Below are 21,900 nucleotides of genomic sequence, written 5' to 3'. Positions count from 1 at the left end.
GTACGCTCTTACACCTTAGACAATTAAGTTGTGTTCACATATTTTTGAGCCATTTGTCTGGATCGATATTATTGCCTTCGACTGTACACGACATCTTAAATATTATTAAACCAATATCCGTTATCGTTCAACAGTTTTAAAGTGCAACAAAATGGCGTTTCTTTTATCACACACGTGAATGTGAACTGATAATGTTAACAACCTTTAGTTGGTGTTGGTGTAAGGTGCATTGAGCTGTTTGAATTGCGTTTGCGCACGTTTTAAGGTTATAATTTTGCTAATTACCTGACTTATGTTATCGTGTTGGTAATTTTGCTTTTAATGCAAGATTTTAGTGCTAAATAGTGATTTTAGTGCTATTTTAATCATATAAATCAAAGATAGATATAACTCCGTAATAAATGGATACAGTCTAAGAAAAAAACGTGCCTCGAAAATCACGAAAATTTGATTCTCGATCAGATGGCGCCACTAGTTTTGGCCTACACTCGTATAGAGGGCGTTGACTGTTTCGTTTGTTATTTATAATTTTAACGCATACCAGTGAAAGAACATGGGTCAAAATCATATAAAAATAATTAATGCAAATAAAAAAATCATTTATCCATATTTAAATACATTTTATCGTATTTTTATAAATATTTATTTTTAGTTTTAAAGTGTGTCGACAGATGGCAGTGAATTTACTGGGGTTACAAAATTTACTATGACAGTACCGCTCTAGTATAAGTTACTCTATGATATAAATAAATGTGATAAATATTAGAAACTAGCTTTTTCCCGCGGCCGCGACTTCGTGCGCGAGTCGCAACTCGTTTTGTTTCAGCATTTGGTACGGCTTTGGGTCTTATTTAAGATTTGTATGTATTAAGTATAAAAATCAATCAAATTCTTATTCAGAAACTGTCCTACTAGTTCCGGCTAATTATAGACCGACAAATTTCCTAGAATAATCAGGGTTATTTTATATTAGGTCAGGTTAATATAAAACATCTAGGGCATCTAGGCTAATATCGATCCAAACATGACGCGTTCTGCAGACCCATTTCACAGACATCTTACACAAGCTCCTCAACAACCAAAAATTACTCTTATCTTCGCGTCAATACCGTTTATTTATCCTTAGCATTATTAGCAGACACACATTATGTGCAATTTTACGAAAACTTCTCACCATCCAAAAATAACTCTTATCTACGCGTAACACAGTTTATTTATCATTAGCAATCATAGCGAATACACATTGGGTGCACTAGAGGTCGTGTTGAACCCGCTGCCAGGTGGTGCGTTTTTTTATCGGACAGATGTTCAGTTGTGTGGGCATTTACCTCGCGGAGTATGGATTTTTTGATCGTCAATGCACCCTGAGAATTACGAGAGCGACGTGTTGTATGGCGTTTACACTTGTTTAGTTTTTTGAACCTGATGTTACGAAATATTTAGAAATTGTACAGTCGAAGGCAAAAATATCGATCCAGACAAATGGCTCAAAAATATGTGAACACGACTTTATTGTCTAAGGTGTAAGAGCGTACACATATTTTTAAAACTTTGGGAATGTATTTATGCCCTTGACTACGTACATCTATGTTGACTGATAGCAAATATTACTTATTTACGCATTCAGGGCCGGTTTCACTATACCGTTTGTCATCGTAGTTTAGTAAAATTTGCTTGTTTGAATAGTGTGACAGTACCTACTCGATGGGATGCCGCCGCCATATTAAACATTTATCACTGATATTTAGTGGTGCAAACCGCTCGTAATTTTCTTCAACATCCAAAACTGTTGATTTAATTTTAACATTTAATTAATTTTATTTATTTTATTTTATTTATTTTATTTTATTTAAATATGAAACAAACGGTCATACATAAAATATTGTTACAGTTTCTTCTCTTAGTCTAGACCTATAGTTTCCATTTTTATTAAACATATCTTTATATATAGCACGAAAAAGTACCTATCTTGGCTTAAGTTCAGCAGATTAGTAAAAGGTTACACAGAATTTGCGAATAGGTATCGACAAACATGACATAATAGGTATATTAACACTTTTAGATATTGACAGATCGCGGCTAGATTTACATACTAGTCCTGAATAAAAATTTTATTGAGCCTATGGTACAATTAAATATGTCTACATTTTTTACAATGTTATTATCATTATAAAGTGCACATGCTCGCTTAATAAACATATTTTTAGAATAGTTAGTTCTACTACATGGGATGGAGAATAAGTGCTTGTATCCGAGACGACATCGGCGTAATTAAGAATATTTTTTAAGAATACAATAGATAGTTTTCATTGTTTTAATCTACTTATATAAAATTACATGTCTTCTTGCATTTTGTGTGGCAAAACTTATCAAAAAGCCCCATCATCATCCATGGCATCGGTGTTACGCTTTGATACTTGTAAGAGAGTAACTTGGAGCTTAAAACAGGATTATAGAGATGCTGAGGCACTTGACGGTCCTCGAACAGATGTACAATCATCCACAGACAGGATTGACAGCTGGTTAATTATAAATCGTGCGCTATTTATACATTCGTCTACAGTTAACGGACAATTGGTAAACCCTATTGTAAAGACATAGAGTCCATCAGTGTTCAGTTAAGTGTCGCTATTCATAAACCCCGGCCGGACTGTCGTCAGGTGCGCTGGATAGCACTTAACTATTGTATCTTCAATAGGTTGAGATGTTTCTTCTAATACCATACATCTTAACATTCCAACATTTAATGGGTGTATAAACAATTAAACAGTTATTTTATAGTTGGAATGTGGAATTATTTCATGTCATAAATCTAACTTCATTTGAAATCAGATCAGACTTCACTTAAGTCGGGTCAATTTGTGGTTCTACGTATTGTGACTCGTTTTCGTTGACTTTATGAGTAGTTAGTTCATGCAGACATTGGATATGCTTCCTCTGTCAATGGTCAAGTGCTCAGCTAAGACGCTCCGAACCTTCGGCTCAATGTGGAACTCTAAAGGCAAGAGTTCCAGCATTCGAAACTTTGTTAATCTTATTTTAGTTCTTACAGAAAACAAGAAGGACGTATAACCCTCATGGCAGACGACATACCCTTTCCTTACGTTTTATTGTTTAATTATACATAATATTCCAACATAAGGTATTATTTTATTCGCCATTGTTCGGGTTCATCGGCCCGCCCGAACGCGAATTACCATTTTATCAGTTACTTCAAACTGTTGACACGCCACGCCACCGCCGGCTCAAATATTAATCAAACGAGTAATGCCGAAAAGAGAATACAATGCAAGGAATACAATAGTTTACGAGGCAGTCTTGCATTTGCCCCTTCAACACAGTGAATCAAATCACTGTAATCAGGCTCACTGTCATACAGCGCATCGTAAAGTGTATTTGAGGCATTTTCTATGAAAAGGGACCATATTGTCGATGGCGCTTACGCCACACAGCGTCGCGCGGCATTGTATTTATATCGGAGCATCGTTAGTAATGGCGTAAGCGCCATCAACAATAAGGTCCCTTTTTATACAAAATACCACATTTAGTGCTAGTATCGTATTTTCGGCACAGTCGTAACAGTATAGATCAACTCGCCAAAAGTATCAGACACCCTCGAATACTTTTACAGATAGAGGTACACCTCTACAATTCGGTTTCTTTAGTCTACTGTTTCACTTATAGAGAAATGATTTTTTTAAATTGTTAGAGAATGGTAGATATTTTTGACTCGTATTCTCATCAGCTACTATAGATGCAGACTGTATTTTCCTACCTTCCATTACCACTTGTCTTTTAAAATATCAATCAAAAGAATTATTTATTTATTTATTTTAAACTTTATTGCACAAGAACAAGTACAAAAGGCGGACTTAATGCCTTGAGGCATTCTCTACCAGTCAACTACTGGGCCAAACAGAAACACAATTACACAGAATTATGTATATAATATGTACTTTAGTCGCCGATGAATCACCCTGCGCGTCAAATAGTTAACAAACGAATGACGCATAATGTTGATATACTTTTTATTATAGGAAATATAATCTATACCTAATGCAAATATTCTATTCTATGATTACTTCAGAGATCTTTTTTAGGGTTCCGTACCCAAAGGGTAAAAACGGGACCCTATTACTAAGACTCCGCTGTCCGTCTGTCCGTCTGTCTGTCTGTCTGTCTGTCTGTCTGTCTGTCACCAGGCTGTATCTCATGAACCGTGATAGCTAGACAGTTGAAATTTTCACAGATGATGTATTTCTGTTGCAGCTATAACAACAAATACTAAAAAAGTACGGAACCCTCGGGCCTCGGTGGGCGAGACAGACTCGCACTTAGCCGGGTTTTTTATAACTAAAGGGGCCCACTGACTATCAGTCCGCCGGACGATATCGGCCTGTCAGTTGTTCGGGACTGTCAAATTTTTGTTCTAACTGACAGGCCGATATCGTCCGGCGGACTGATAGTCAGTGGGCCCCTTTACAAACCGTCATAATCGCGTGTAATGACGTTCGCTGTCGGCTTACGTTGACACAAAACATAACTGTTACATTATTATTGTATGTAGAGTGTAGATGTAATCACGTTTAAATACTTTAAGCGAATTAACTTAAAACTTTGTTGATGCACAAGCGATAATCCTATGCCAAGAATATAATTGCAACGTTTTTAACAATACTTACAACTATGTATTAGATATAATTCAATTTAAAAAAAAAACAGACGAGACACGAAATTCATTTGTGTACAGTTGTACACGAAAAAGCAAATACACAGCAGCCCTACGTTATTAATATTTACAGTCTCCGTTCCATCGTAAGTATAGATGTGCTAAAAATATATTTTTTTATTATTTTAAAGACGAGTCGTTAATTTATTGTTCAGTGTGACAAAATCCCTAGTCTCGCCTCAAAGATTACTTATTAAACAAAACTAGCTAATTACACTTGAAACAAAAGAAAAAGTCGTTAAAAGCTGTTCAGTCGTCCTAGTGCTAGAACGTTTCAGGATATGAGATTTGGATATTAATTATTATGATATGTTCCTATAATATCATATCTATGTTAAGCTAACGGACTTAAGGCGGTTCCCTGAGCCAGAAGGCGAAAAATCTCCTTATATGATCATGTTTTTCTAAGAGGCGTTGATATTCGTAGACGTGGAAAAAATATATGTAGTTCTTGACTATATTATCTTTAATAACATCAATACAATTATACAATCTTCACTTCGCTCGATACAATTAATTCCCAAAGTAACCTCTAACTCGGACTTTAAATCAAACTTACCTCGGTTATTTATTATGTGATACTTTTTTTTTATACCACGTCGGTGGCAATCAAGCATACGGCCCGCCTGATGGTAAGCAGATACTATAAACAAAAAAAGAAGAAAAAACAATCTTAACTTAAATGGTTATTTCATAGCTTTCAAATTTCGATATTGTAAGGTAACGTTTTTAAAATAAATAAAAATCGACAAAATTCGATTTTATTTTTTAACCTGACTTGGGCTCTATTGCACCTAGGGCAATTAGAGAGGTAGGACTGTGTGGGGGGATGGTAGCCTGGGGAAAATCCAGGACCCTTCCGCATCACACGAGACGGTTTTGCTACGCTGGAATACTTCTAAAGTGTTTTCGCTCCAGCACAGATCGGTTGAGCGGTCTCAACCTGATCTGAGGGTGTAGACAAAATTCGATCAAAATGGACACTTGGCGCGCATGATCTTTCCCGTTCTTTCTTGCGAAATGTGATAGTGACAGCGGCAAACCGATGGACCGGCCTTAAACCCCGGAATATTGCATCCTAGATCCGATCACTGCTTATAATAGAGCCGTGAACTAATTTAAACCTGCTGATTTCATCTGGAGTGCATACATTTCCGCCATGTTTTTTGGCATCGAACTGTTATTTACTTGAAAATGGCAGAGCAACGACCCCTCTAGGTCGAACAGGCAATGCACTCGTACAATGTTAGTGTCAGTATGTTTAATTTTCGTTCGCACTTCGTTATGTCATTTGTATGAAGGTCGGTCGAAGGTAATTTGCGTGTTTAACATTTTTAAATGCTGCTTGCTTTTCTGCAAGATTACTTAATTATTAATTTTTCTGTATAGGTAATTTTAACTAATTTTAATTATGTTTGCAGTTTTTGTTGTATAGCTGTGATTTAAACAAAAGTTGGCAGGTGTGACCCTAACAGTAAAACAGTCTTTTTATTAACAAGAATAGACAGTACAGTCAAGAAATTTTATTTCCTTACCACATTGCATATTGGGTTTTCGTATTATTGTCAGTATGACAAGGCACACCTTCACCGTACTGATTACTCATTTTAACATTTAACTGACCTTATTTCTCATGTTAATACACCATGCAAATGACGTATACTTAAACTAATTTCAGTGGTACAAAACGGAAGTATACCTAAACATACAGGTCAATTCGAGTTTTAGATATTCGATTTGTTTCCGATATGATACTGGTCTGTCACTGTCAAAAGTGACATTTTTCAACCAAAAAAGTCACTTTTGACACTATCATATCGGATCATATCATACAGGTCAGTATCATATCGGAAACAGATCGAATAACTAAAACTCGAATTGGCCTGATAATATCTGCGTCGTGTTGAGAATTCAGTCATTATTTTGCAATTTGAACAATGCTTCGGTGGGTAAACATCCTAGCCGGTACGCACTCGTTCTTGATGTTCTTTTTGCGTACTAAAGTTCTACTAATTAGGAGTTCTACTAGGTTTTGTAGAAACGGAACTCACGTGCTTCATTTCTTTTATATTTTGATAAATTGAGATACCAATTCTGCCAACTAAATCGAAGAATAATCTTTACCAGAAAGGAAAACAATACCATAGAACCGGAGCGTGAATCTCGCGACCTAAATGCGTAAGCGCCATGCATTTTACGGCGCTTGCGACGTTTTGGTCGCATGGTACAGGTTGCGATTGCGACAATTTTATTGGTTGGGTCTCTATAGTAATAGGTAATTAATAATAACTCAATGTCTGTAGCAAGTTTTAACTTTTGTGGCCGATACATACTACCTATATATTAGTGAAACAAGCCCCGACTAAATTGTCGAGGTCCTTTTATTTTCGTCCACTGTTTTACTGCAAGGCATCACGTGCAGCGCTAAAGTATCAAGTACACTAATTCAATATAAAAGGATTACTGATCGCTTTACTAGCTCTAATCTGCTAGTTTAAAGTCTACATATAGATGCTTACTGAAAGTACACGTATATGACTGTATAACCTGTCAGTATATGTATTTACGAGCCCCGATGCAAATTAGTTCGTCTAGTTCCACACAACAGTTTTGTTTTTTCTAATCAATTTTACACATGAAGATAAAATAACCCAGTAATGGGAACTGTAATAGTAATGTTTAATCTAGTTTATTTTGATCGTATAATAAAATTGCATGAGACTTATTGTTAAAAAAATGTACTTTTCAAAAACGTTTTCCAAATCATATTGTCCTCTCCTATAGCACTGCTGCATGCATAGACTCGAAACAAAATTGTCAATACATTGGTAGAGCCTTGTTGCTTTCCCTAGTAATAGCCCTTTTCACATCTGTTATATTCCTACCCGTCAAATAAAAAATCGTTATTTTTTTTTCTTTTAGTACAAACGGTATTTCTTGTATTTGGATTTAGTTATTGGAGAATATTACCATATAAATTAAACAACATTAGCATTAGCATTAAATGTTAGTGATTTTTAAACTTAAACATTATTTTTGTACAAACGCGAGAACCTCAAAAAATGGTCTTTGTAGACGAAAACATAATGCATCGGACTCGTATAAGAAGCAATTAAAGGTAGATGCTAAATGTATTCGATGACTTCCATTTATCAGACAGACTGATATCTCACCTGAGCTAAATGTATGCAAATGCAAGAGATGCTCACAAAAAAACAATAATTATGATTGCCGTTGATTCATTATGGATCGTATTATCAGATCTTAGTTCTGACAGGAATGGAGCATTCCGTCATACTAACAAACTCACAAACAAAAGTTACAATCTCACCAGGACTCTTTATTTTTAGTTATTTTTATCTTATCTTTTAACAAGTTTGGGAACAAATCAAATTATTTTATTAAATATTTTGATTTGTGTTTTTTAATTAGTCACACTACTATATATAAATTAAAAACTGGAATAGATGTCATATATTAAAGAGAAAGACGCCTAGTCTTACTAAGATGGCGTGTAGTCGAGAAATTGGGACGGGTACCGCCCTGGCGAGGTGGCCTAGGGGTAGGGGTTCATGGCGTTAGCCGCGATAGCTAAAGATGCCAGTTCGAATCCGCGAATCCTTCACCACTGAAGAGCTTCGTCACTTTTTCGTTAATATATGATATCTATTACAGTTTTTTTTTATCTTATCTTTTGTTTTATTTTAGAAGCAAAGTAATATTAGATTTGGCATGGAATGGTAAATATGTCAAAGCTTGCCTCCCTGGTGTGAAACATTCTTAGTCCCTCTAGTTCACGCTGAGTCTTGCCCTATTTCCTCTTGTACCGGTTTTTTTAACACACTTATGTTAACTTCACTTTTAACATACAATATCCATACTAATATACTAATCCATACTAATATTATAAATGCGAAAGTCTGTCTGTCTGTCTGTCTGTGTGTTCCCTCTTCACGCTTAAACCGCTTAATCGATTTGGATGAAATTTGGCATAGAGATAGGTTGAGTCCCTGAGAAGGACATAGGATAGTTTTTATCCCTAAAATCATCCCTTAAGAAAGTAAAAAGCGGGGTGGAATTGAGATAATTAACGAAGTGCCTGCATACTATGCATAATATGCTCAAGTTTAGATTGCTATGAGAATTTTTCCAGGCGCTATTCTTACTTTAGCTGCGGTTACTAAGTCCACGCAGACGAAGTCACGGGCAAAAGCTAGTATGTAACAAAATCCTTTAATACCTACTTGCAAACCTCTTTGATTTATTCTTGTTGCCACTGGAAATATCTGTCATCTTACATTGACTCTCTTTGTTTTGATAATATGTAATTAAAGTTACATCGAATAATATAAAAAAAATCTTGCAAGTCGAGTTAAACCTGCTTCTAATCGTTTTGCCGTTCGTTTAAAAACTTTTGCAAGTACAGTCGAAGGCAAAAGTATCGATCCAGAATTCCAGACAAATGGCCCAAAAATACGTGAACACGACTTTATTGTCTAAGGTGTAAGAGCGTACACATATTTTTAAAACTTTGGGAATGTATATATATTTATGCCCTTGACTATCCATACATATATAGATGATAAAACAATTATCTGATACCTAGTACAGTCGGCAATAATTAAGTTCTGAGAGACGTTCAGGGTTATTTACCTACACATAATGCCAATCACTTGCATAGATAATATACATATATACCATGTTTATATTAAATTAACGTGTGCTCAGCTTATCATTATCAATTTAATAAGTCAGCGTGATAACCCTTTCATGTATCCAGTATTTCTCAACTTGTTGACGCATTGGTGCAGTATTGATTGATTTTGTAGCATTTATGCGGTCACTAAGCTTTATGCTATCGACATAAAGAGTGCAATGAATAAAGGGCGCATCTAAAATAGCTGATTTACTCAGACCAATACTGAAGCGGTGTACTTACTGCGACACTGCATGCATTTTTAATAACAAAACTTCCGTCAGGCACTGACATATTAACTCGACTTCATAAACGTGAGTGACCCGGTTTAATATATTTAATACTGCATGCATTGGTTAAAATGTAAGTTAAAAGGGTCTGCCATCTTGTGGCCTGTATCGGAAATATAAACTTTACATTGACATTTCACGCCAAAGCAGGTGCTGCCCTCAACAGCTCTCGTATACGTTTTCTTGCTAGGTTCTGCCATCTTGTGACCTACATTGGAAGCCTAAACTAGACATTTATTCTTCGCGTCAATAAACAGGGGGCTCCTGTCCTGTGTGTGCTGCCCCCTACAGTCCATGCAATAGTCCCCCAAGATTGTAAATATAGAAGTGGCCCAGTAATTTAGTAATGAACTATCGCCTGCGGTATTTCCGGACCGATATGACCTTCAAACCTTCAAGAAAAGAGCGTATTCCAATCTTAAAGGCCGGCAACGCACTTACAATCCCTCTGGTGTTGCGGGGGTGTCCATGGGCGGCGGTAATCGCTTACCATCAGGTGATCCGTCTGCTCGTTTGCCTCCTATTTCATAAAAAAAAAAAAAAATTTCATTGACAGTACAATTGAAAGATACCTACTTTGTACGATCTTCAATAGGCTTTAAGTCTAACATGTAGTTAATTAAGAACGCTTTAAAGTAAAACCCACATGCACAAATAATCACATTACCCACATTCTCCTCACGTGTGAAAGTCAAAAACCGACATTGGCAAATTCACCCCGTGCAAAATTGCGGGGAGTAAAAGCCAGATAGGATAAAAAAAAAAGTAAAACCTACATGCACAAGTAACCAAACCCATTTACTAATGACGTTATTCGTAAATGCGCTACAAGCCGCAATAAGCTAATAATCGGTTGTCTTAATCTATAATTTTGGCTTATGTATTCGTAAGAATATTAAAAAAAAAAAACACTACTTCCTAATTGACGCTTTTAAAATGTTATGGGGGTAAGACTGACTAACGTTATTTTCTCTTTGTTTCAGCGTACGGTAAAGTGTTTCTAGTGAAAAAGAGATGCGGTGTCGACGAGGGCAAACTATACGCGATGAAGGTGCTCAAAAAGGCTTCTATTGTGCAGAAACTAAAAACGGCAGAACACACCAGGACGGAGAGACAGGTTGGTTTTTATGTTTTTATTTTATACATAATGCAATTCGATATCGATAGTGATATTGAAGATAGAAACTATCACTAATATCACTATTAATCCTATAGAGTTGGCCGCTAAAGACAAACTGCGACTTCACTACAAGCCGATTTCACACGCACACATGGTCAGTTTATTCGGGTTCGAGCCATTCAACGCTCAGTCTCGAGTTGTGAATGTGTGCGTGTCGTTCGTAAACGGCAATTTGTCTTAGCGACGCTATCTCTATCTCTACCGTAAAATGTGCTCACTGTGCTCCACCGTTAGCAACTGCTTGAGTAACTACTCAACAACCTCATTCATCCATTCTTTTAAAATTATGGCTTCAGTTCAATGGGGGCTATTTCGTCAGTATCAAGGTCTTAGGAGCTTTAAATAGGACTAAAATTGTACGGTTAGTACAAGACAGTGTACGGTGATTTTATTAGCTCTTGTAAGGAGATAGGGACTTTACAAGGGGCACGTGGCCTACGTGGGGCTCTTTTCGTGGTTGGACCCATAGTAAAAGTTGCTCAGTATAATCCCAAAACCTCCCTTGCAACGGAAATGCACTTATTGCTTAGCCACCCTGTATAGAATTAGAAGGAACATATGTAGAAAAATAAATTAGATTCAAATATCTTTGTTTTTTCGTCTTCATTTCGGAAACTTATCATCCCTCCCTCGTAACATACCTACCACAATATAATCATTTGTAATTCGATCTATGAAGCAAAGTAGGCACATTTTACGATACCTACATATCTTTAACTCTCCCATAAGTCTCGAAGACCAGTCTATTAAAGGCAAGGTTTCTCCAGGTCCTGGAAGCAGTGAGAGAGTGCCCTTTCCTGGTCACGCTACATTACGCCTTCCAGACAGACTCCAAACTACACCTAATACTTGGTAAGTCTCACATATCCTTGAAATAGTTAAGGCTAGAGTACACCGGCTGCGCATGCACGTGCACGCACATGTCACGCAAGTGATGTGCCGTCTCTCATAAGGATCTGTACCTATATATTACAATGCGCACGTGAACGTCTACACACACCCGGACCCACCCACCCGCACACACACACCCGCACACACACGCACCCGGTGTGTGTTCTTATTTTGAAACTTGAGCAAGCGATGATGTTCGCGACATCGCGACTCTAATTTACTATCTACAGCGTAGCGAAGGGACTCTAAAGACACATATAATAGAATTATATTAGAGTTAGTGCATAATCACATGAAATTATTACTAACAACACTATTAGCACATAAGGTTTATCTGTAAGTGCTGATATGTATAATAATAAACAAATATATTTTGCAGGGTGAATATTTGCAGTCAAAAATAGAGGGTTTGTTAAGCTAGTTTAGCTAGTTTAGTTTAAAGTGCTCAAGGCAGTTTAGTAAGAAAGGCTAGACAACAATATTAATTTATGGGATGAAACTGACATTTTATCTAACTAAAAGCCTGCGAAGTTTCTAAAATAATTAATTACATCATGTACAAAGGATGCCCTTGACACGTTTCTTTGAATATTATAAAAAACTTAGCTGTCTAGACTTGCGAAACTGGTATTAAATGTACACCATTTGTTAAACATCCGTCCTGCTCTGACTGTTAATGAAAGAAAAGGAAGACATCTTGGACTATTTCAATATGCGGGCATTTTGGTTTGGTGTAGGGATCTTGTAAATAGCATGGATAGAGATTAACCAGGAAATAGAGAGAGAATCTATTCAACAAAACATAGTCCGTCTGAGCTTTTTTTTCTGATTATCAATGCGATGCGTTCACATATATTTATTTGCAGGAAAAATAAACCTAGAACCTATTTTGAAATTACGTCTCTAATGTTCAAATCTAATAGCCTAGTGGTGGTTAGATTTGAAATCCAGACCCAACTAGTCTTAAAATAAAATTACGGGGATAATTCTAGGTTCTTCCGATTTTTTTTGTATCAGATTATTAACATAGAGGCGCGTTTTAGGAATGGTTTTAGTTCAAACTTATGCTTATATGTGCCATTTTCAACCAAAAGGGTACTTATTTTCGGTTGTCAATAAGGCGCTATTTCCATAAAGCTTCAATTTGAAATCAACCTTATCGACATATAAGTATTGCTTGACGTGTAAAATGACTTTATAAATAAATGAGTATGAGTTGATCTGATGATGAGTCGCTTAGTATCTTATCGTTTTCTACTCGTAATAGACTTCGCACTTAAACTATCGTGAGACATATTTCAAAATATTTATCAGTACGGTTTTTACTCACTATTATTTTTAGTCGCTTTTGGCGACATGTTTCGGATTCTTTGGGAATCCATCCTCAGGCACGAGTGTCCGCGGCGGTTGTACGTCGTGCACTCGTCGTCGTGCCTGTGAGTAAAAACCGTACTGATAAATATTTCGTAATAGACTTAACGGTAAAATGTTGAGCAATTTTATGGTAACAAAACTAAACGAACCACTTTTCGACCTGATCTCACCAACTAAATCTACGCTCTAATAAAATACTGAAATATAAGTAAATGTTACAGGATATTCGCAATACGTCCCAGGGCGTATTTACCGGACTAATTTATTACTCTCCGAGGTCCTGTAAATCTTTCACGGTGTCCCAATAAATTGACATATTAACTAATTTAAACTAACACGATTTTCACTTATAATTTTAAACTAACACGGGACTTAATCGCGTTTTTTTTAACCTGACAGGCTCTATTGCACTAGGGCAATTAGAGCGGTAGGACCGTGTGGGGATTTGCGGTTTTTTTAACCTGACAGGCTCTATTGCACTAGGGCAATTAGAGCGGTAGGACTGTGTGGGGATTTGCGTTTTTTTAACCTGACAGGCTCTATTGCACTAGGGAAATTAGAGCGGTAGGACTGTGTGGGGGATGCGTTTTTTTTTTAACCTGACGGGCTCTATTGCACTAGGGCAATTAGAGCGGTAGGACTGTGTGGGGGATGCGTATTTTTTTTTTACCTGACGGTCTCTATTGCACTAGGGCAATTAGAGCGGTAGGACTGTGTGGGGGGATGCGTTTTTTTTTTATCCTGACGGGCTATATTGCACTAGGGCAATTAGAGCGGTAGGACTGTGTGGGGGATGCGTATTTTTTTTAACCTGACGGTCTCTACTGCACTAGGGCAATTAAAGCGGTAGGACTGTGTGGGGGATGCGTTTTTTTTAACCTGACTTGGGCTCTATTGCACTAGGGCAATTAGAGCGGTAGGACTGTGTGGGGGGATGCGTTTTTTTTTTTAACCTGACGGGCTCTATTGCACTAGGGCAATTAGAGCGGTAGGACTGTGTGGGGGATGCGTTTTTTTTAACCTGACGGGCTCTATTGCACTAGGGCAATTAGAGCGGTAGGACTGTGTGGGGGGATGCGTTTTTTTTTAACCTGACGGGCTCTATTGCACTAGGGCAATTAGAGCGGTAGGACTGTGTGGGGGATGCGTTTTTTTTTAACCTGACGGGCTCTATTGCACTAGGGCAATTAGAGCGGTAGGACTGTGTGGGGGGATGCGTTTTTTTTTTAACCTGACGGGCTCTATTGCACTAGGGCAATTTGAGCGGTAGGACTGTGTGGGGGATGCGTATTTTTTTTCAACCTGACGGGCTCTATTGCACTAGGGCAATTAGAGCGGTAGGACTGTGTGGGGGATGCGTTTTTTTTTAACCTGACGGGCTCTATTGCACTAGGGCAATTAGAGCGGTAGGACTGTGTGGGGGATGCGTATTTTTTTTAACCTGACGGTCTCTACTGCACTAGGGCAATTAAAGCGGTAGGACTGTGTGGGGGATGCGTTTTTTTTAACCTGACTTGGGCTCTATTGCACTAGGGCAATTAGAGCGGTAGGACTGTGTGGGGGGATGGTAGCCTGGGGAAAATCCAGGACCCTTCCGCATCACACGAGACTTAATCGCGTAAAAACTTACGTTCATTTATGGCCTGACGTTTCGAACGTGACGTTGCTTTCGTGGTCACAGGCAGACTACCTGTTTTTACGCGATTAAGTACCGTGTTAGTTTAAAATTATATTACTCCATGTAGCTGTAGTAGTATAATTCATTTGCCCTTTGAAGAGACAACTTTAAAATTCCAGAAAAACATTGCTTCGATTATTATTTTTAGGGTTCCGTACCCAAAGGGTAAAAACGGGACCCTATTCCTAAGACTCCGCTGTCCGTCTGTCACTAGGCTGTATCTCATGAACCGTGATAGTAGACAGTTGAAATTTTCACAGATGATGTATTTCGGTTGCCGCTATAACAACAAATACTAAAAAGTACGGACCTCGGTGGGCGAGTCCGACTCGCACTTGGCCGGTTTTTTTAAACTAAGCCCAACTATTTAAAAGAGACTTGAAGGAACTTTGAAAAGGACCGTCGTTTGACGCTAGAGGTATAATCAAATACGAAATGTGACCTTATAATTTCACTAAATTACGTACATGTGTGTCAAATCAATATCCACCAGTAAAGGCACCCGTCAAGACCGACCGAGGACGAAGGGCGACCGCTAGACCGTTGAACCTTCAGACCTCTTAAGGTCCTTCGGCCATCGAACTACCTCTGAGGTCAGGTCTGGGTCTAACGAACCGAGTTGCGTAATGGGTCATGTTGACGTCGCGGATGTTTTTGATAACTAGAGTTTTGAATGATTCACGGTTAGTTTCACTAGACTTATATTGACCGGGATATAGACCGTGATTATCTTTTGTATTATTTAAATACAAAAGTAATACAAAAGGTAATCACTGTCTATATCCCGGTCAATATAAGTCTAGTTTTTGATAACGACAAACAAAGTATATAAAATATGTGTTAACTTTGTTTCATTATATTGTCTTCGGTTACCGCGATAGTTACTCATGAAATAAAACTATGAAAACGGATTATATGGCGTATATTGAATTTATAATACATTCCGACCCGTTGACCACGAACGCTGTAAAGAGTTCGAAACGTCGGGATGTATTATAAATTCAATATACGCGATATAATCCGTTTTCATAGTTTTGTTTCATTATTTCTGTCAGTCGTCTATTTCACCAATTTGTCAATTGTCAGGTGACAATGACAATTTCCTGTACATTTCTAATGGGTCGTTAAGTGTCAACGAATAACGATCTAACATCGATGCGTAGAAAAGTAGGGGCCAGGATCTCATTTTTAGGGTTCCGTGCCTAAGGGACCGTATTACTAAGACTCCGCTGTCCGTCTGTCTGTCACCAGGCTGTATCTCATGAACCGTGATAGCTAGACAGTTGAATTTTTCACAGATGTATTTCTGTACTTTACAACAACAAATACTAAAAAGTACGGAACCCTCGGTGGGTGAGTCCGACTCCCACTCTTCCGGTTTTTGTTGAAGTACAGTCGCCATCAGATATATCGGAGCGGCCGAGGTGCTCACAAATATCTGAACACGCCTCTATTGTCATGGCGCTAGGTGCGTGTTCAGATATTTTTGAGTCGCTCGGCCGCTCCGATATATCTGATGGCGACTGTACCCACGTGTTACAAGCGTGTCTACGTGTAGCAAAGATACATTCATTTAGTAAGATGTGTATAATCTAAGATAATTCCGTGCTTCGAATTTGACATCTAAACAAGATGGCGCTGTACGGCTCCATACATTATGCGGTAACTTTGACCGTCAAAAGTTGTCGTTTGACAATTCAGTGAACATAAAGTAGTTTCCGGCTGTCAAACTAGGGAGCCCGTTTTATTCTTAGACTTCACCTCTCTATTATAATCAATTTACTTTGAAAACTGTAATAGATGTCATATATTAAAGAAAAAGTGACGAAGCCCTCCGGCCGGATCCGGCCTTCACCACTGGAGGGCTTCGTCACTTTTTCTTTAATATATGAAGATGTCATTACAGTTTTTAATTTATATATAGTAGTGTGACTACTTAAAAAAAACACAAATCAAAATATTTAATAAAATAATTTAATTTGTTCCCAAACTTGTTCAATTTACTTTGCTTGCACTGTATCATTCTTCCCGAAATTTCAATATTATTTGTAGCAAGCATAATGAACCTTGTGAGTTTAGACTACCAATAAGATCAGTACAAAGGCATCCAATATTATTTGAGAAGATAATACACCTTAGGAACAGTGAATGTGTGGCCTGCCTGACTCGTGTAATACAAGTCCTAGTTGTCGCTCGGCCTTGGCAAAGAGGATATAATAAGATAGAGCGGTACTGTCATAGTAGATTTTGTAACCACAGTAAATTCACTGCCATCTTTAAAACTAAAAATGAAGATTTATAAAATAACGATAAGATGTATTTAAATGTGGATAAATGATTTTGCATTAATAATTTTTATGATTTTGACCCATGTTCTTTCAACGATATGCGTTAAATTGTTAAATAACAAACGAAACCGTCAACGCCATCTATACGACAGTAGGCCAAAGCTAGTAGCGCCCTCTGATCGAGAATCAAATTTTCTTGATTTTCGAGGCACGTTTTTTCCTTAGACTGTATCCATCTATTACGGAGTTATATCTATCTTTGGCCAGTGGTAACTACTCAGACGGTCCCTGATATACCGCCTACTACGGACTAACTTATGCGAAAGCTATTTTCGCTTTAATTTCAGGAAAGTTCTCTTCACAGTGTAATAATTAATAAAACTTTGTGTTATTAGTACAAAATAGGTGCAAAAGCAGGATTATTGGATAGTTAATTGGCCAATCGACAACCAATTTCTGTTTTTGACATTCTGGACCATCTGGGAGCCTAGCCAACATGACAATCGTTCCCAGAGAAACGAAACGCTATCTGGCTCTATCGCACTAATATGGAAGAGTGATAGAGAGAATCGTTTCGTTTTCTGCAAACGATTGTCATCGTGGCTAGGCCCCCAGTTATACGCGACCACGACCAGTGTAACCTGCGTCGAGGTCGAAACTAAATTATTTTTAACAAGCAGAAACGTCTGCGAACGATGATAAGCTTAGAATAAATTTAAAAGTGGAAAATTACTGCTTTGGGTGAAACTTGAACTCACGGCCTCTGGATCCGATACTCCAGCGCTCTGCCAACTGAGCGACCGAGACCAGTCAATCAACAACAATAGAGGCCATGAGTAAAGCACCCAAAGCAGTAATTTTTCCACTTTTAAATTTATTCTGCGTCGAAACGTCGGAAATAAAGGTAACAAAATAGTAACGATAGACCCGGTGTCTTAAGTCAAAAGTCTTTGACCAGTGTGTGTTGCCAGTGATGACATACGGATCTGAGACGTGGGCGCTAACGATGGGCCTCATAAGAAGGCTCAAGGTCACGCAAAGGGCAATGGAGAGAGCTATGCTCGAGGTTTCTCTGCGTGATAGAGTCAGAAATGATGATATCCGCAGTAGAACTAGGGTCACCGACATAGCTCGCAGAATAGCAAACCTTAAGTGGCAGTGGGCGGGGCACATTGCTCGCAGAACTGATGGCCGGTGTGGCCGGAAGGTTCTGGAGTGGCGTCCGCGTACCGGAAGACGAACTGCCGGTAGGCCTCCAACGAGATGGAGCGACGACCTGGTGAAGGTCGCGGGAATTCGGTGGTTGCGAGCGGCACAGGATCGGTCGGAGTGGCGAGCCTTGGGGGAGGCCTATGTCCAGCAGTGGACGTCTATCGGCTGACATGATGATGATGATTCGATGGTTGCGAGCGGCACAGGATCGGTCGGAGTGGCGAGCCTTGGGGGAGGCCTATGTCCAGCAGTGGACGTCTATCGGCTGACATGATGATGATGATGATGAGACCCGGTTTAAATATTTATGTTTTAATATAAAGCCACACGACTCCGCTGGCTTGGTCACCTGGAGAGGATGGGAGAGGATCGTGCTGTTAGAAGAGCGTATGAGGGGCATCCGGGCGGAAAGCGTCCGTCTGGTCGTCTCAGATACCGCTGGAGTGACGAAGCCCTAAAAAACCTGTCCGCCCTCGGAATATCCAACTGGCGTGAAGTGACGCAGGATAGGGCAGAGTGGCGCTCTCTAGTGTCGGAGGCCAAGATCCTTTTTGGGTCACTGAGCCAGTGAAGTAGTAGTAGTAATATACAGTCGCCATCAGATATATCGGAGCGGCCGAAGTGTTCACAATATCTGAACATGCACTCTAACGCCCTGACAATAGAGGCGTGTTCAGATATTTGTGACCGCCTTGGCCGCTCCGATATATCTGATGGCGACTGTACAACCGAATTGTCATGTCATCAGATCGGCTTAGGTATCTCTTTATCTATTTTATTCAGCATGCTGTTTAAGTTTATTAGATAAATGAGAAAGCAATCGGTTTATTGTAACAAGCGTATTTATCAGAGCAAAAATCTCGGGTTACCTTTCACCACTTTCACTGACGGACCTGGATTCTAGAATGTTGTCAACAATATACACTTTCAGCAGTTTATCATGGCACTGATACTTAGATGTTTCAATATTATTATTGCGGTTGTGATAGTAATATCAAAGATAGATATAACTCCGTAATAGATGGATACAGTCTAAGGAAAAAACGTGCCTCGAAAATCAAGAAAATTTGATTCTCGTTCAGAGGGCGCTACTAGTTTTGGCCTACGGGCTAGATGGCTTTGACGGTTTCGTTTGTTATTTAACAATTTTAACGCATATCAGTGAAAGAACATGGGTCAAAATCATAAAAATAATTAATGCAAATAAAAAAAATCATTTATCTATATTTAAATACATTTTATCGTATTTTTATAAATCTTCATTTTTAGTTTTAAAGTGTGTCGACAGATGGCAGTGAATTTACTGGGGTTACAAAATTTACTATGACAGTACCGCTCTAGTATAAGTTACTCTATGGTAATATTATCACATGTAACAAACCGCTATCGATGTGCGCTATCATAATGTGGTGTTTTAATGTTCTATCGGAATATATCATCATATATTTAAGCGTTAGACTCTTGTCGGTGGAGCGATTTCCATGTGTATCGGTCCTCTGCCTTCTCCTTGACAGCCTGATACGAAACGACGTTGAGTTTTTCCTTCACTTGATCTATGTATGTTCTCCTTGGTCTCCCCCTCCGTCTCCTTGTCTCAACTCTCCCTTTAATTATGTTTTTTGATAAATTCGTCGTGTCGCAGCAGGTGTCCAAGCATTTTTCCTCTTCTATTTTCCGGAACCGGAACAAATTGCAATATATACTGTACTGGTTTGACATATAGGCCAATTCGAGTTTTAGTTATTCTATCTGTTTCCGATAATTCCGATATTATAGTGATCTGTCAATGTCAAAAGTGACGTTTTTGATTGAAGAAATTGGAATTACATTGGAATGTGTGTAAGGCTAGAAGTTGCATGGCGTCAAACATATTTATCGGGCAAGGAGTTCATTTGTCTTACGTTTTTTCCGAGACCAGCCGTGCTAGCACATGATTGGCGCGAGAGTATCTCGTCGCAATATAGACTACCCGTTTCCCTTTAATTCATACCGTTAGCAAAAGATGGGTAGTCTATCTCGCGGCGAGATACTGTCGCGTCAATCATGTGCTCGGCCTACTGTAGGATTTGGTGCGTAAATTTATTAAAATGGGCATGCCAGTAAGAATCAAGCTTAAAACTTGAACGCTTAACTATCAAAAATAGCTACTAAAAAAATCACACTATAGGTAGGTATTTTACTTATCATGATCTTCCTCGCGATGTCCCGGCATTTTTTGCCACGGCTCATGGGAGCCTAGGGTCCGCTTGACAACTAATCCCAAGAATTGTCGTAGGCACTAGTTTTTACGAAAGCGACTGCCATCTGACCTTCCAACCCAGAGGGGAAACTAGGCGTTGTTGGGATTAGTCCGGTTTCCTCACGATGTTTTCCTTCACCGAAAAGCGACTGGTAAATATCAAATGATATTTCGTACATAAGTTCCGAAAAACTCATTGGTACGAGCCGTGGTTTGAACCCGCGACCTCCGGATTGCAAGTCGCACGCTCTTACCGCTAGGCCACCAGCGCTCTAGGTAGGTATTTAACTATGAAGAGATATTAAGACCGCATTTATAGCGTAGATAATTTTGCTTGACTGAACTTTGTGTATATTCTATTAAGTTAGTTAGAGAGCATAGCAATATTAGCAATTATCTGCCTAATCGACGTAGTCTGAAACGATTATCGCCATCGCTATCGCCTTGACCTACTTGCACACGTTTGAATGATCTACAAACCCAACAGACAATACTTCTTAATGAACGCTATGTTTGGTCGCCGAAACCATATCGTTGTCAAGCTGTCAACTAGTATGTGTATGATGTATAGTACAAGCAGGAGTAGTATTTCCGAATCGATACGACCTTCAAGAAAGAGCTAATCCCATCTAAAAGGCCGGCAAGTGCGTTGCCGGCCTTTTAGATGGAAGGATGCCTCTGGTGTTGCAGGTGTCCATCTGGCAGTTTGTCTGCTCGTTTGCCTTCTATATCATAAAAACCGGACAAGTAAGTCGGACTCGCGCGCTAAAGGTTCCGTACCATTACGCAAAAAACGGCAAAAAAAATCACGTTTATTGTATGGGAGCCCCACTTAAAAATTTATATTATTCTGTTTTTAGTATTTGTTGTTATAGCGGCAACAGAAATACATAATATGTAAACATTTTAACTGTCTAGCTATCGCGGTTGATGATACAGCCTGGTGACAGAGGTGTTTTAGTAATAGGGTCCCGTTTTTACCCTTTGGGTACGGACCCTAAAAAGAAGTAGTTCACGAGGTCTTGTGTTGTGCCTAAGTTATTTCAGATACTTTTGACCCAGTGAGCGAGATGCAGTGGCGTTTCCAATCTTTTACTCTTCACCGATTCGAAAGTGTTTTTCGCAAGTCTTAATAAATGTCTCAGTAACAAAGTCAGGTAACCAAATCTTACGAACAGTTACAATTGACAAATCAAACCAGTGAACCATTTATTGTGCATTGCCAACTCTTACCACAGCAATTATTCGGTTTACGTCTTTGTGGAGGTTCGCGCCGCGACAGAGACAAGCAACCGAGTCAGAAGACCGCGACCGGAGATAGCG

The 21,900-nt window shown here is 38.7% G+C and overlaps 1 protein-coding gene across 1 annotated transcript in view; it reads left to right on the top strand.

The window, feature by feature from the left end:
* Nucleotides 1–21,900, top strand: part of LOC134751797 (ribosomal protein S6 kinase alpha-4-like) — a 225,729-nt gene that overhangs the window by 92,952 nt on the left and 110,877 nt on the right. Inside the window, exons 3-4 of the mRNA XM_063687287.1 lie at nt 10,699–10,832; nt 11,663–11,747. Coding sequence (XP_063543357.1) covers nt 10,699–10,832; nt 11,663–11,747 — 219 coding nt within the window. The remainder of the gene's footprint in view (nt 1–10,698; nt 10,833–11,662; nt 11,748–21,900) is intronic.

This window comes from Cydia strobilella, chromosome 23 (assembly GCF_947568885.1).
Source record: "Cydia strobilella chromosome 23, ilCydStro3.1, whole genome shotgun sequence".
NCBI lineage: Eukaryota > Metazoa > Arthropoda > Insecta > Lepidoptera > Tortricidae > Cydia > Cydia strobilella.
The sequence above is the reverse complement of the archived record's forward strand: the minus strand, read 5'-3'. Positions and strand labels throughout refer to the sequence as shown.